The sequence below is a fragment of the Leucoraja erinacea genome, chromosome 3 (assembly GCF_028641065.1).
Source record: "Leucoraja erinacea ecotype New England chromosome 3, Leri_hhj_1, whole genome shotgun sequence".
Taxonomy (NCBI): Eukaryota; Metazoa; Chordata; class Chondrichthyes; order Rajiformes; family Rajidae; genus Leucoraja; species Leucoraja erinaceus.
This window is the reverse complement of record NC_073379.1, coordinates 99,411,022-99,427,699: the sequence shown is the minus strand read 5'-3', so window position 1 is coordinate 99,427,699 and position 16,678 is coordinate 99,411,022. Positions and strand designations below refer to the sequence as shown.

The following is a 16,678-nucleotide window of genomic DNA, read 5'->3' as shown; positions in this document are numbered from 1 at the left end:
CCAGACGGAAGTCACTCCTCAGTAAAATGCACATGACAGCCCGCTTGGAGTTTGCCAAAAGGCATGAGAAACAAGATTCTCTGGTCTGATGAAACCAAGATTGAACTCTTTGGCCTGAATGCCAAGCATCACGTCTAGAGGAAACCAGACATTGCTCATCACCTGGCCAATACCATACCTACGGTGAAGCATGGTGGTGGCAGCATCATGCTGTGGGGATGATTTTCAGCGGCAGAAACTGGGAGACTAGTCAGGATCGAGGGAAAGATGAATGGAGCAAAGTACAGAGAGATCCTTGATAAAAACCTGCTCCAGAGCGTTGTGGACCTCAGACTGGGGCAGAGGTTCACCTTCCAACAGGACAATGACCCTAAGCACACAGCCAAGACAACGCAGGAGTGGCTTTGTGACAAGTCGGCGAATGTCCTTGAGTGGCCCAGCCAGAGCCCGGACTTGAACACGATCGAACATCTCTGGAGGGACCTGAAAATAGCTGTGCATCGACGCTCCCCATCCAACCTGACAGAGCTTGAGAGTATCTGCAGAGAAGAATGGGAGAAATTACCCAAATACATGTGTGCCAAGCTTGTAGCGCCATACCCAAGAGGACTTGAGGCTGTAATCAGTGCCAAAGGTGCCTCAACAAAGTACTGAGTAAAGAGAATAGACAATAGGTGCAGGAGTAGGCCATTCGGCCCTTCAAGCCTGCACCGCCATTCAGAGTGATCGTATAACCATATAACCATATAACAATTACAGCACGGAAACACGCCATCTCGACCCTTCTAGTCCGTGCCGAACACGTATTCTCCCCTAGTCCCATACACCGGCACTCAGACCATAACCCTCCATTCCTTTCTCGTCCATATAACTATCCAATTTATTTTTAAATGATAAAAACGAACCTGCCTCCACCACCTTGACTGGAAGCTCATTCCACACAGCCACCACTCTCTGAGTAAAGAAGTTCCCCTCATGTTACCCCTAAACTTCTGTCCCTTAATTCTCAAGTCATGTCCCCTTGTTTGCATCTTCCCTCCTCTCAGTGGGAAAAGCTTATTCACGTCAACTCTGTCTATCCCTCTCATCATTTTAAAGACCTCTATCAAGTCCCCCCTTAACCTTTTGCGCTCCAAAGAATAAAGCCCTAACTTGTTCAACCTTTCTCTGTAACTTAGTTGCTGAAACCCAGGCAACATTCTAGTAAATCTCCTCTGTACTCTCTCTATTTTGTTGACATCCTTCCTATAATTAGGCGACCAAAATTGTACCCCATACTCCAGAATTGGCCTCACCAATGCCTTGTACAATTTTAACATTACATCCCAATGCTGATCATCCACAATCAGTACCCAGTTCCTGCCTTCTCCCCATATCCCCAAACTCCGCTATCTTTAAGAGCCCTATTTTGCTCTCTCTCTTGAAAGTATCCTGAGAACCGGAGGCAGAAAGTATCCTGAGGCAGAGAATGAGAAAAAAGTGTTTCCTCATCTCCGTTCTAAAGTGGCTTACCCCTTATTCTTAGAGGGTCTGAATACTTATGTAAATGTGATAGTTCAGTTATTTATTTTTAATTACTTTGCAAAAATGTCCAAAAAACCTGTTTTCGCTTTTTTATTATGGGGTATTGTGGGCAGATTGATGATAAAAAAAAAGAATTCCATTTTTAAATTAGGCTGTAACGTAACAAAATGTGGAAACAGTGAAAGGGGTCTGAATAATTTCTGAATGCACTGTATGTTTAAGAAAAAACTGCAGATTCTGGAAAAATCGAAGGTAGACAAAAAATGTTGGAGAAACTCAGCGGGTGAGGCAGCATCTATGGAGAGAAGGAATAGGCAACGTTTCGGGTCAATACCCTTCTTCAGATATTAAATATGTGATATCTTTAAACTGGAGACATGGGAGATTAGCAAGGATTGAAGCCATAGGTAGAGCTGCATTTAATGATAAAAGGACAGCAGAGTTTTGGATGAGCAGACTTTAGAAGAGGAAAAGAGAGGCTGTTCAGAAGACCAGTAGCCTGTACATGGCAAATGAATAAGAGTTTACAACAGATAAAAAGTGGAGGTGTGGGATTCTACAGCGCAGAAGTAGGCATTCTTCATGATGGAATGAATGCAGTATTGGGGGCTCAGTACAGGCTCCAATACGATATTGGAATTTATAGTAAATAGGCTGTCTTATCCTGGAATTGTCAATCAATTCAGTTCAGTTCAGTTTAGTTTAGTTTATTGTCACGTGTACCGAAGCACGGTGAAAAACTTTTGTTGCACGCAAACAGTCAGTGGAAAGACAATACATGATTACAATCGAGCCACTTACAGTGTATAGATACATGATAAGGGAATACCATTTAGTGCAGGGTAACGTCAGTTTGATAAGGGAAAAAGATGATGGCTTTGGTTATAGAAACATAGAAACATAGAAATTAGGTGCAGGAGTAGGCCATTCGGCCCTTCGAGCCTGCACCGCCATTCAATATGATCATGGCTGATCATCCAACTCAGTATCCCGTACCTGCCTTCTCTCCATACCCCCTGATCCCTTTAGCCACAAGGGCCACTTCTAACTCCCTCTTAAATATAGCCAATGAACTGGCCTCGACTACCCTCTGTGGCAGAGAGTTCCAGAGATTCACCACTCTCTATGTGAAAAAAGTTCTTCTCATCTCGGTTTTAAAGGATTTCCCCTTTATCCTTAAGCTGTGACCCCTTGTCCTGGACTTCCCAAACATCGGGAACATTATCACGGTAGATCATTGAAAGAAAATCGTTTATCCCACTATAGATGGAGCAGGGTCGATGTAAGGTATCAGGAAAGGTGGGGAAGCAGTGAGGATAGGTATTGGCCACATACATGTGGAAACTGACCCTATTTCTTTGGTTGCTATCGCCATGGGCAGAATATATAAGGGGAGAAGGAAGAGACACGGGATATATCCTCGAGAACCTCCCAAGTAACAGCAGGAGCAGCATGAGAAGGCGAGGCTGGAGATACTCAGGTTCGGATTGCACAGGCAAGAATGAAATGAGTGGCTAAAGCTTTTGTAGACTGGACAATGTGGAATAGAAACTTTGGAGAAGAACAATATACTCAGTGGCGTAGAAGGCTGTAGCGAGTATTAAGAGTGAATTATATTGCCAGAACAGAGAATGTTACTTGATTAAGGAATCGCAGCCCGATTGGAACTGCAGACGGAAAAGCTGTGGCTACATTATGAAACAATGATCAAGTTGAGGAAACATACAGCAGCATCAAGACACCAGACCACATCTTTCCATAAATGAGGACTGTGCAAGTGAGTTGGGGTTCTGGACTGTGTGATAAGGAACTGCAGATGCTGGTTTGCACCGAAGATAGACACAAAAAGCTGGAGTAACTCCGCGGGACAGGCAGCATCTCTGGAGAGAAGGAAAGGGTCACTTTTCGGGTCTGAAGAAGGGTCTCGACCTGAAACGTCACTCATTCCTTCTCTCCAGAGATGCTGCCTGTCCTGCTGAGTTACTCCAGCATTTTGTGTCTATCTGGGGCTCTGCCCAGGACTGATGCCCAGGAATGCACCAAGATGTGACGAACCCTTTGAGAAGAGAGCCGGTTAAGCTATGAGTACCATGTCTGTAAATCCGAATGACTTCTTTCCAAGTGAATCTCCAGTCTAGGCTACCTGCACATTTGCATGTGAGCCAATCAATGTTCTTAAGCTGGAATTGGGACCTTACATTGGGGAGCAGAGACAGTATAAAAGTCAAGGTATTAACTGTGAGCTGAAGATAGCATCAGTTGCTGAAAACCTAAAATAAGAAATGCTGGAAATACTCAACAAAGGAAGTTTTTGTGGAGAGAAATGAAAGATATTAAATGTCTGTGACCTTGCATCAGATCTGTTAGAATACCTGTGTTTAAGAAGGAACTGCAGATGCTGGAAAATCGAAGGTACACAAAAATGCTGGAGAAACTCAGCGGGTGCAGCAGCATCTATGGAGCGAAGGAAATAGGCAACGTTTCGGGCCGAAACCCTTCTTCAGACTGATGGGGGGTGGCGGGGAGAAGAAAGGAGAAAGGAGGAGGAGCCCGAGGGCTGAGGGATGGGAGGAGACAGCCCGAGGGATGAGGAAGGGGAAGGGCTAACAAAATTGGGAGAATTCAATGTTCATGCCCGCAGGATGCAGACTCCCCAAGCAGAATATGAGGTGCTGTTCCTCCAATTTCTGGTGTTGCTCGCTCTGGCCATGGAGGAGACCCAGGACAGAGAGGTCGGATGGGGAATGGAATACCTATTCAGTCTATCAGCATGACCTGAGTATCCAGTCACCTATCACTTTAATTAGAGTCAAATAATTGTACAGCATGGAAACAGGCCCTTCAGCACAACTTGTCCGTGCTGAATAAGACGCCTCATCTAATCCAGTCCAATTTGGCCCATATCCCTCTTATCCTTTCCGATCTATGTGGTTGTCCAAATGTCCTTTTATTGTTCTTATTGCACTTGCCTCCTATTTCTGAATTCCTACTACATATTAATTTTCTATTCTGCTCCCACTCTAATCTCTCTCTCTCTCTCTCTCTCTTTGGTCCCTTACACTGTTTCAAACAAGGACAAGATTAGCTTGAGAAACAGCATCTCACCTTCCATATACGCAAGTAGTAACCACTGGGACTCCATATTGAATTCAACAATTTCAGATCGCCAGTCTTTCAAGTCTGTTTCTGCTGGAACTTATGTTAAAAAGAATAATAATAACGCTGTCCCAACAAAAAAAAACTAGAATTTGTGGATTTTTCCTAACATTTGTAATCGGTTTTTCCTCATTGTAGCGAAAAGCTATTAAAATAGAAAATACATTCAGATTGTGCAACTCTGCAGATAAAAGTCAATATTGTTGAGGTAGTGTATCAGCAGCTGAAATGATAGCTATATTGATGGTGTTTGCATTGGAGGTATAAATAATATAAACATATTGGTTGACGTGCACAATAAGCGAGGGACTCAAAATCAGCAATAAAAATGGTTTGAAGTTAATTTAGTCATTATAAACGTGGATAGAATATTAATGAAGTGAAAAACAATATAACTTTATGATTCTCTCTCCCTAGAGACATCAAATTTCTCAACTAAATTACCAATTTGATTAGTATTGTGTAATGCATTTCTGTAATTGGGAGTTCTTATATTTTCTGTATCTTATACTGAAACTAAAATATTGCACTCTTATATACAAATTAATAGTTGGTAATTTTGAATGTGGTTTGGTTCAGAATAGAAGCAAATAAAACCGATGAATAACCTTTTGACAAACAAATATGGGAGATGGTTTTTCTCTTTTTGTTCCACTGAGCCTCTTTTTAGTTTTTTTTTTCAGCTAACAAGCCAGCCAGGCAGACTGAGATATAAATGCTCGGTTGGGATTTTAGCATTCAAATGTAAACTACTTTCACATAAATTTCAATAACTATCTTATCTATTTTTTTAAAGCCACAGAAGCACCCATGTACCTTTATTTCTTTCGCATGATACAAGATAAAGTACTTGGGTCCAATAGGCTTGTAACTCTAAAGCTTCTATTTACAAGTTACTTTACCTGCTCTTGATTTTAATTATTAAGACGTAGTGCAAGTTCTGGGAGAAAAGATGTGAAAGTATAACAGAAAAAAATGCATTTCTACCTTTGAGAAATCGGGTATTACAGCCTTCTACGATTTTTTTTAGCAGAAATAACCAATTACACATATTCAAGGCACTATGAATTTCTCCGTTAAAATTTATTGAGAGTAAAATATGAAGTGGTGCAATTCTTCTAAAGAAGAGGAATTTATTGAGAGAAAAATGCCGTGGAGTGAGTGGGAAGGAAGGACCTTTGTTACAATCACTCTTTAAGTGACAGCTTACTTAAATAACTGCAAATGATTCTTTCCAGATGCAAGCAACAGTGCTTGATGAGGAGGAGCTCAATTCTAGTACTGACACTTAGACTTCCTTAGAACTGTGACTTTCATCAGACATGGTAAATTTATCATCATGAAAAAAAAAACTGTATGTAAAGGTCTTCTACTTCTTTTCCCTTGTGTGTGCATTTTTCTAATCGTGAGAGAGCTGAAATCGTTTTCAGCACGCTGCAGTTCCGCTATCGAGACCAGAAAAGCTTCAGTTGAGAAGAAAGGCACCAAGGAGGAGAAAAAATGTAAATAAAATCAAAGACCATTGTGATTATCAATTGCCTTTTTGATGCTTCCATCTTCTGGCCAGAACGAATCAATCAAAGCTCTCATTCATGGCTGCAAAAATTCCAAGCAATTAGGTAGGGCAATTTTCACCTAATTGTAAAGGGATTCAGTTCCCTGACTAAAATTTGCTACTAATACTAACAATCCCAGCTGATCATGTGGAGGTGCTGTTATTACATCGTGAACATGGTACATTACTGGAAGAAAGTAGAGGAACATTACCTCTGCACATATCGAACTTAACCCAATAGTGCAACAGATGTAAACATATTTCTTGCACCTCTGTCACCTTTCCTCCTCAATTATTACAAAATGTACACCCTCCACAACCAGTTATATGAAAACATGAGTGCCTTTTCATGGCTTTCAGAAAACTATCAAAGCATTGTACAATAAATTACTTTCAAGTGCAGGGATCATTATGTAGTCACATCTGGCAGCCATTTTGCACACTCTATAAGACCCTACAAAGAGCCAGAAGATGAATGAATAGTAGATCTGTGTTTGCTGGTGTTAGTTGTGGGATGAAGTTTGCAGGAAATAAACAAGGGAACTAATTCTCTTTGGCTATGCCAAACATATCTCAGCTATTGGAATAAGCAGATGAGGCTTTGATTCATCATCCAATTTAAAGGATGTCACGTCTGGAATAAAGAAGGCCGCACCATTGTTGCAGGCTTATTATGTGTTGAAATACCTATCTGAAACCAGAATCCCAATCCGCCATCAACAGATCATGAAAACTCTGGAATACCATTGTATCTTGTAAAATTAATGGTGGTTCCATTTGCCTCAAGCATATAATCATCTGGTCAGTAATATTTTAGACACTTGTTGCAAGTTGGGAATTTTCACAAGCTTCAGGAATCCAGCAGGGACCCTAGAATTCTGTATTAGAAATTAACGAAAAAACACTATTGTTCTAAAATAACTATTGTATGCTGAAGCATTCTGGAGCCATTATACTATTCTTTAATATAAAATGCAGGGTGTCAGTTCAGAGCCAGGGAACCGTGATTGCAAATCCATAAATTCCTACAGACAAAAGTGTTATGTTTGGCGTGGAAACCTGGTAGAGATCAGACACTTTTTGTGCTGTGGGAGTGGGCGGGGGAGATCGATGGAGATCTGACCTCAACACCCCGAACAAAGAGTCGTGAGGACGTTAAGGAAGGATGTTCGAGTCTCGGCCTCGGCTATATGGGTCTTCAGACAAACAAAAATCGAAGTGATTTAGAATGCTCTAAGTTTATTTACATACATCCAGATAGCATGTAATTTATCAGGTTTTGAGAGGAGTCTTAGTTGTCAATAAATCACAATTCACTGGCCAGTTTATTTATCGATATTTTACGCTGCAGATATGCCTGAAAGTAAATAATATTTAACAAATGTCACATTTCTATGAAAATAAATGATTTTTGAGGCTGTCAGCGAGCCGTGGCTTTAATTATTGAAGGGAGCCGGCGCTGGTGCATGGTGCATGGTGCTCCCGCTGCGCCCCCTGTGGGCGCTGCCGTCAAACAAAGCGCTGCTGGCCGCTCCACTCACTCTCAGCCCATTACTCAAGCGTGGTTTGCACAAGCGTGAAGCATTTTGCAGCCAAATTTACTTTAGCAAGCAATTTGCACCAAATTACAGCGGCACAAAGAACGCGGGGGGGGTTTGGTGCAGAGGAGAGAGAGTGATCTCCCGAGAAACGCTTGTCACTCGGTAGGTGCATGGTCCGAGCAGGCGGAACCGAGTATGAGCTTGGGTTACTTAGTGTCGGGGTTTGCCTCCCGACCATGTGCAGTCTGAGCGAGCACTGATGGTCGACATGGTGGTTCCCAGCCGTAACATGAACTACACACCGCCGGATGTCACAAAACTGCGGCTAAGGTTTAACGCTCTCCAGCTGCAAACAAGTGAACAGGTTTTCCATTGTAAGCCTCTTGTTGTCGGGGTCAGATTTGTCTTACACACTGCCTATCGTCGACTCTCTCCGGTCAACCCCAATCCCAGTGGGGATTCTGCAGGAGTTACGAACTGTTGGCTAAGCGGATATTTATCAAATTAATGCATTATTTAGCTTTAATCTTTTTTTAGTTCATCGTGCATTCATTTTTATTTGCCTGGTGTTACTGATACTACGATTGCTTCATAGTATTACAGTTTATGGTCGTTTCTTCGTATCTAAATCGTACTAATGTCTCGCTTCTCTCAATGTTTAACGTTAGTATTGTTTGCTGTTAAATGCTGCTCTTCCGTTTCATTTTCTGTGTATTGTCCACATTTCATGTTCTCCTCCGGCTATTGCCCTTCTACCCTGTTTTGCATTCTTTCCCCTTGCTCGTTTCCCCCCTCCTCCCTCCCAGAGGCTGGTGAAGCTGTGACTCAACTCGCTGCTGCGATGAAGTCATGCTCTTCGGCGCAGCCTAACCTGTCAGCGGAAACTGGGGATCGCTGGCCCGGGAGAGGGGCGGTGACTGACGGCGGGGACTCGCCAATAACTGGGACAGGACTGGTCTTGTGCGATGTTATTGAGCCAGTAGGCAGTGGAGTGGGTGGGAGTTCCGCACAGGGCGGTGGGGTTAGGTTGAGTGGTGTGGGAGTGCTGGGTGGCGTGTGTTTGATCTGATGGGATAGCTGAGATTGATAGCGTTCGGGCATACTCTGTATTCCACTGTCTGCTGCATCCTAGAAAGATCTTGTGTCCTCGGCTCTTTTTTTTTCCTTCATGCATCTTTCGCACTCACAGGTCGAGGAGAGGTTCCTGCAACTGCTACCCCTTCTTGGTGGAGTATTTGAGAAACTCATTGCAACCTGAATGGACGGGCATGGGGGAACCAGGCTTTCACTACCCTGGGGCTGAGCGCCCGACCACAGCCTTCACCTTCTTGCTGCTTTTCATTTCGACGTTTGCCAATACAGGTAACCCTTTCCTCAGCACCATTTGCAATGTTAGCGTTCGGTGCTGTGTGTGTGTGTGTGAGTGAGAAGTCGGCACGGCACCGCGGCCACTAGCTCATCGCAGCTTTTGTTTTTTATATTTAATTCAAGCAAATTTGCAAAGTAAATTCTCTCGATCCCAGCCTCTAACTCCTTCGATTTTGGAAACTTTTCTGAATGCAAACCAGTTAAACCATTTTAGAGCTGGCTTTTTTTGTGCAACTAACCGTCTTTAGTAGTATGTAAACATTCCAAATTAAAGTTTTAAAAAATAACACGTCGGAAGAACACAGTTAGAAGTGATCTTTTTTTTCTTGGAGGTTGATAACAGCGTGCAGACAGACCTTTTTTTTACACGTCGAAGACCTCTTGTTCTTTGATTGTGTTTACTTGAAGTCCACAAATTAGCTCAAGTTACTAGCGGCGTGCAATGACTGGATGGACTTTTTTCCCCCTCTCGGCACTCCTTTATTTTTTCTGTCTATTCTTCTGCATATCCCAAAAGCATGCGTTTGAATGTTAAATAATGTTATTGCCTACACCTTAACTGCATGCTATAAATCGATTTTGTTTTTAACCCCCTTCATTGCAAATCAGTATCTGGCATTTTCGCCGTGATTTGCATCCATCCACATCTCATGACACAAGGTTCGGTTTTCTTTCGCATGTCTTGTAACATTTTAACTGCGAGTTGAACATTACCCTGCAAATGCCAAACGCATTAAATTTAACCACCTCGTACTTAAGGACTTTATATGGCAATAATTTGACATCTTAAAAGGTTCACTTCTTTTCAGCAAATGCAAAATCTTAGTCTTAAATCGTGAGGTTTAAAATAATAACGCCCAACTTTTTAGCGTAAATTAACTTGTTAAGGAATGCAGTTGCTTTCTGGTCGTGGTTTGCACGGATTAACGGCATGTGATGTTGATGCACTAGTTTGTTTACATGCGTTCTTGACAAAGTTGGTGCCAAGGTTTATATTGCTCCTTTATTATTTTCCAGGGCATTGCCAGCAGCAGTATCAGTGCAGGATCCAGAAGTGCACGACTGACTTTGTGGCCCTCACGTCGCATCTGAACGCCGCTCTTAATGCTTTCGCTTCCGAGTTCTGCATCGCCCTGCGGGCTTATGCCCTGTGCACGGGGCGGACGGCCAAAGCCTGCAGAGGCAACCTGGCCTTCCACTCGGCAATGCTGGGCATCAGCGACCTGATGAGCCAGAGGAACTGTTCCCGTGAAGGGCCCACGTCGATCGCAGCCCAGGACCTGGTGCCCATCAGTCACAACATGGGCTTCTGCGACTACGACAACCGGGGCCACCGCGCTGCAGCGGGCATCGAGCTCCAGGCTGCCCGCCGCCGCTACGTCTTCTGCAGCTTGTTTGGCGACCCGCATCTCAGGACTTTCAGGGATCACTTCCAGACTTGCAAAGTGGAAGGAGCCTGGCCCCTGATTGACAACGACTACTTGTCAGTGCAAGTAACCAATGTCCCTGTTGTGCAGGGATCCAGCGCTACAGCTACCAATAAGGTAGACACCACTCAACCCAATCGGCCAGGCTTGACCGTGCTTTTCAGAATATCATGGGGAGGGAGATATATAGACTGGGGAAATCCCTGCTTTAAAGTGGATAGTTTAAGCAGGAATAGTAGTAGCAGCGGATTTGTGCAAAGATATCCCGCCCTGGGCTTGATTCTTACCTATTCCTTAAAATGCATCAGAACTCCTCCATTCAAATCAGACTCACGATTCGCGTAGCTTTTTCCTATCTGACGACAGTGAAGTGAGAATTTGAAAGAACCTAGCTTCAACTCTAATAGATTCTATTAATTCTGTAACCAGCGAATTGCATTATAGTTCCCCAGGTGCTGTTTTGTTCTCAATATCATTCCTTTGCCCTGATCCCGAAGGACAAAAACATAAATGACAGCTCCAGTGAAATCACTAATCCAGTATAAATGAACAAAAATTAGGTGTGGATCTTCCAAATCTAAGGAAAGCCAATGATTTCAGTATTTGGAATAAAAATCCTGATTATAATAGGTACCTTGCAAGGCTTCTTGCAATGTGGAAATGCAACGTTGTACCTGTGGCGTATGAATTGTGGATCATCAGATCCTTTCTTGTAATCCAATCTGTAGATGTGTTAAGATGCTAACAAGACCTAGTTCTGCTTACATTCGGTCTTATGTGTTGTGTGTCCACAAATGCATTTTTATCAACTTCCAAATAATTATTTGAGAGTTTATTTACACTGAACATATGTCCCAAAACCTACCATAAGTTCTTCACTTTTGTTGGTATTGCATTGTGTATTCTCTTTTGATCTGAGGAAATGTTAGTTAAAAGAGTTTATGCTGACCAGTTTGCTAATGAGTACGCTGCATAATCAAGGAAATGCATGTAATCCCATTTATGCTTGTCATCACATTTTCAGGAAACATCTAATCTTTTTTTTACTAATGAGTGATGCATATTAGGTCACTCTGCATATGATGAGCCATGCTTTAATGCTGTAATTAAGATTTGTTTTCCTTTAAGAATAATTGTGCAACAGGACAGTACATGTTTAGAACTCAAGACACGTGCATTTAAATCAACTGGTAATTGAACTCGGCAGCATTTTAAATTTCCTTTGCAATATTCAAATGCATCTAATTGAATGTTGCCCCGCGAAAACATTCATAATGTGCATCGTTTTCAATAAACTAGCAAAGGTCACAGTATCCCAATAATTTAATGGTTACGTGTAGAGCAGAATTCTGATTACAAAACTTCAAATTTAATTTTTACATTCTGTCCTAAAGGAAATTGGTGATTTACCACATATCACGTTTGAATGATTGATTTAAGGGTCAGCATTTGATCTGTATGTATTGCCTCTCAAGTACAGGTTTCTCTCCATTCATTTTGTGGATGGCTCTGTAAACCTTTCTTGGTTATCTCATACAGTTTGAAATTAGGCCCACACCTTGTTCACAGTGACCACCAAGCAGCTTGAAGGAAAAATAATTATCAATAAACCTTCCTTCCAATACTAGATTGCCGCTAGTTTGTCAGATACGTCATATTGAGGCTGAATCAACACAGGATGTCAATCTCATGTTCACACAGCATGTTGCATGTTGTAAGTTTTCACAGCAATTAGAAGGAACATCGAAGAGAGTCTGTCAGACAAGCACTTTAATAGTGTGTACTGCAATAATTTTAATACAAATGCACAGAATCATCCAACCACAACCAGATAACTACTATCTACCTCTTTGGTGATCCTCTGACTATCCTTGATCGGAATTTGCTAATTTTACCTTGCACTAAACATTATTCCCTTATCATGTATCTATACGCTGTAAATGGGTCGATTATAATTATATATTATAACCATATAACAATTACAGCAGGGAAAACATGCCATCTCGGCCCTTCTAGTCCGTGCCGAACACTTATTCTCCCCTAGTCCCATATAACTACACTCAGACCATAACCCTCCATTCCTTTCCCATCCATATACCTATCCAATTTATTTTTAAATGATAAAATTGAACCTGCCTCCACCACTTCCACTGGAAGCTCATTCCACACAGCTACCACTGACTGAGTAAAGAAGTTCCCCCTCATGTTACCCCTAAACTTCTGTCCCTTAATTCTCAAATCATGTCCTCTTGTTTGAATCTTCCCTACTCTCAGTGGGAAAAGCTTATCCACGTCACCTCTGTCTATCCCTCTCATCATTTTAAAGACCTCTATCAAGTCCCCCCTTAACCTTCTGCGCTCCAAAGAATAAAGACCTAACTTGTTCAACCTTTCTCTGTAACTTAGTTGCTAAAACCCAGGCAACATTCTAGTAAATCTCTGTACTCTCTCTATTTTGTTGACATCCTTCCTATAATTTGGTGACCAAAATTGTACACCATACTCCAAAATTGGCCTCACCAATGCCTTGTACGATTTTAACATTACATATTGTCTTTCTGCTGACTGGATAGCACGCAACAAAATCTTTTCACTGTACCTCGGTACACGTGACAATAAACGTCATTACGTTTTGGAACTTCCTCATATCTACATTGCTTATATATAAGAACATGAAGTACAGCCCAACCTTTTTCATTACATTACTTAATATCGCTGGTATATGATAAGATTACTTTTGTGATGTTCATTTAAATGTTTAGTTCATCTCTGTGTTGTCCATTAATATACACTAAGTATGCATGGTTTCATTTCTTTCAGATAACCATTATATTCAAAACCTATCATGACTGTACAGATCAAAAGGTTTACCAGGCAATGACAGATGATCTTCCCGCAGCGTTCATAGACGGTACAACAGTGGGGAATGGTTGGATGAAGACTCTGTGGATAGTAGAGAAAGCCAATGGGAAACATGTGGAGGTGCACGCAAAATATATAGGAATGACTGTCATTGTGCGGCAAGTGGGACGTTACTTAACATTTGCATTGAGGATGCCTGAGGAATTGGCACTGAATGAAAATGACAGCCAGGGACTACAGCTTTGCGCTCGTGGCTGCCCGATGAATGAACGCATTGATGAAGGTGGTCATCTCCCTCTTCTGGCCAATAGTCAAAACCATCCACATCTTCCCCAGGTCCAACCAAAAGGTGCTTACACATTGGAAAGTGCAACGGCCAAATGCCATGAAAAAATCCAAGTAAAGGATGTCTATTTTCATTCCTGTGTTTTTGACCTTCTGACAACAGGTGATGTAAACTTTACAGCAGCAGCATACAGTGCCCTCCAAGACTTGGAGGCACTGCATCCGAAGAGAGAGCTGTGGCATATTTTCCCCAGGGGCAGCAGTGTTGCCCAGAACAACAATGTATTATTTAACATTTATGTTGGACTGTTTTCTTTTGTTGTGATTGTGTTTTTGTAGGTTTTTTAGTTTATAAAAATATTAAATATATATTGTTATAATATATTCAGAAAAGTATATATGTATATACAGTATATATGATGGGATGGCAATCCCAAGCAAACATAAGATTGTACATATTGTGTCATTTGAATTTATTTGTAGTATGTACTTTTTGTTGAAAGTTATTTTGCAAGTTTGTGAGTTGATATCCCTACTGAAGGGTCTGTTGTTACAAAGGGCACTTTATGTTTTGACCAATGCTTAAAATGGCTACCGGTAAATGTGTTCAGAGTTACATGGCTGTCTCTCAAATCAGAAAGTTTGATATTCAGCATCAGAAGGATTACTAGTTGTGCTTTTTGGTTTCAAAATGGATAACTGTTGTATACGCGGTGATTGTCTAAATATGTAAATAGTTAACTTATTTATAAACAAAATGTCCTGCTAGAAGAACATAGAGCAGATTCTGTGCTAATTCTTATGTTCACTCTGCTGTGTTAGTGATGCCACCTAGTGGATTGCACTTGAGTTACTTCAGTGTTCAGGTGACCAGTGATACTAAACCTAATTTGTGAACTATAAAAAAGGTCTTAAATGCTTTTTATATTGTGATGTGTTAGTTATCCCTCCCAACCACTGCCCCACCACCCAAAATAATACAAAACCAGTATTGAATTGAAATTCAAAATGAAAATCTGTCATGGACCTTTTATTCCAAACTAGTCTATGTTTCCTTAGGTATTTCCACGAACGATATTTTCAAATTTCAGCTGCTTCACAGCAATGGACGCATCCAGTTCTGATAAATCATTACACTTGTTTGTCTTTTAAGATTGGGCTGATCAAGATGTTGTTTCCAGGCTTTACACAGTCTGCGCTTAACTGTTTAGAGAATCATGAGCAGTATGTGGTAGACTTCCTAGTGTCTCATTCTTCACGGATACTTTGATTATCTGATACTGTGGATGCATTATTCACCAATATGCTTCAATTTTTGCAGCAATTTCACCTGATTCATTATTGCATTGTTAGCAAACAGCGCAATCAAATTATGGTAGATTACCCTGTTGGTTTGTGGGATTCACGAGCCAATTCATTTGGGAATGGGATCTTGCCAAGTGAAAAGCAACCACTTACAAATTGGCATCATCAAAATTTTATAAACGGCAAAGTAATTTTCTTGCATATGTCTATGCATGGTTTAATAAAGCTTTTACTGAGATGGAGCCAATTAGAATAGACAGTAGTCAATAGGTGCAGGAGTAGGCCATTTGGCCCTTCGAGCCATTCAATGTGATCATAGCTGATCATCCCCAATCAGTACCCCGTTCCTGCCTTCTCCCCATATCCCCTGACTCCGCTATTTTTAAGAGCCCTATCTAGCTCTCTTGAAAGCATCCAGAGAACCTGCCTCCACCGCCCTCTGAGGCAGAGAATTCCACAGACTGGTACTAAATACATTAATGGCTGCTGAATTTTCCAGTGTGCACACTCCAACCACCAGGATTTGCCAACCCTTGGCATCTGAAATGCAAAACGGATTCTCATGATGATGAAGGAATCTCCTTGTCTTACTTTAGGAAAGTCTAGCCAAATTATTTTAAAGAGGTTCTCATACACTGTGATTAGTTCCTTTCAAATCGAGACCAATAAACACTTGAGCAATGACCACACCATAAATATATGCTTGCAGGGCAAAGGTATTGATGGGGTTTATACAAGTTAGAAATTAATTGTGTTTGTTTTGTGTAGCTGCTAACTGGCCTGCCGGAAACTGCACTATTACTGAGCATATTTATCACATCAAAAAGATGTATTTTCTCTTCAGAACAATATATAGAAATATAGACCAGATGTCGGGTCATTCTTGAGCCCCTTTTTTTGTGGTAAAAAGCTGGTGATGCCAGTAAGGTTAGACCAGTTTCACAAAGTATCTTATGTACCACCTGCTTTTGTACTTGGCTTCCATTCCTTTTTCATCAAACTGCAAAGCGGAAAACCTGCAAGTTTGTGTATTTAAAGTTGATATTGAAATCAAACATGCTGATAAACATGCATTAAAATTATGTTAGGAAGTACAAATCTAGTGTCTATTTCTTGTATTAAATTGATGTTACATGTTTTATATATGTGGAGGAAATAGCATTGACCTGAATTTGTTATTAAAAAAACTGGGTATTTGCTAATGCTCACAATTGTTTACAGACAACGTCATTGCTGGGATGAGCAGTTCAGCTGCTCTTTTACTGGCTTCACTCATTGAAGCAACAAGTCCAATTTGAAGAAGGGTCCAAACCCAAAACGTCACCAATCCATGTATTCCAGCGATGCTGCCTGACCCGCAGAATTACTCCAGCACTCAGTGTCTTTATTCAATATTGTGCAGAGTGGGTTGTGTAAATGTTTCTGCTGTTTATTACCAAGGTAATGAAATCCATGTAAAAGGTTTTTTTTAATTCAGGGGAATGTTTCATGCCTTTTCATGAAGACTAAAATAAACCAGCAACATTGGTTTGATTAGATTAAGCCTAATAATGATTTAAGCAGCCTATAGCTGACTATAGGGATGATTTAAGCAGCCTATAGGGGAAGTAAAATTGGATGAATTGTGGATACATAAGCTAGCAAGCCTCTATTTC

General features: G+C 41.3%; 1 protein-coding gene across 3 annotated transcripts in view; it reads left to right on the top strand.

Annotated features, from left to right (window-relative positions):
* Nucleotides 1-16,121, top strand: part of rgmb (repulsive guidance molecule BMP co-receptor b) — a 244,024-nt gene extending 227,903 nt beyond the window's left edge. Inside the window, exons 1-4 of one of the 3 annotated variants that reach the window (XM_055633278.1) lie at nt 6,233-7,938; nt 8,966-9,138; nt 10,162-10,688; nt 13,392-16,121. In XM_055633278.1, the coding sequence (XP_055489253.1) occupies nt 7,709-7,938; nt 8,966-9,138; nt 10,162-10,688; nt 13,392-14,057 (1,596 nt within the window). In that variant the 5' untranslated portion in view covers nt 6,233-7,708 and the 3' untranslated portion in view covers nt 14,058-16,121. The other 2 variants (XM_055633279.1, XM_055633280.1) reach the window with 2 other exon arrangements.
* The last annotated feature ends 557 nt before the right edge of the window (nt 16,122-16,678 follow it).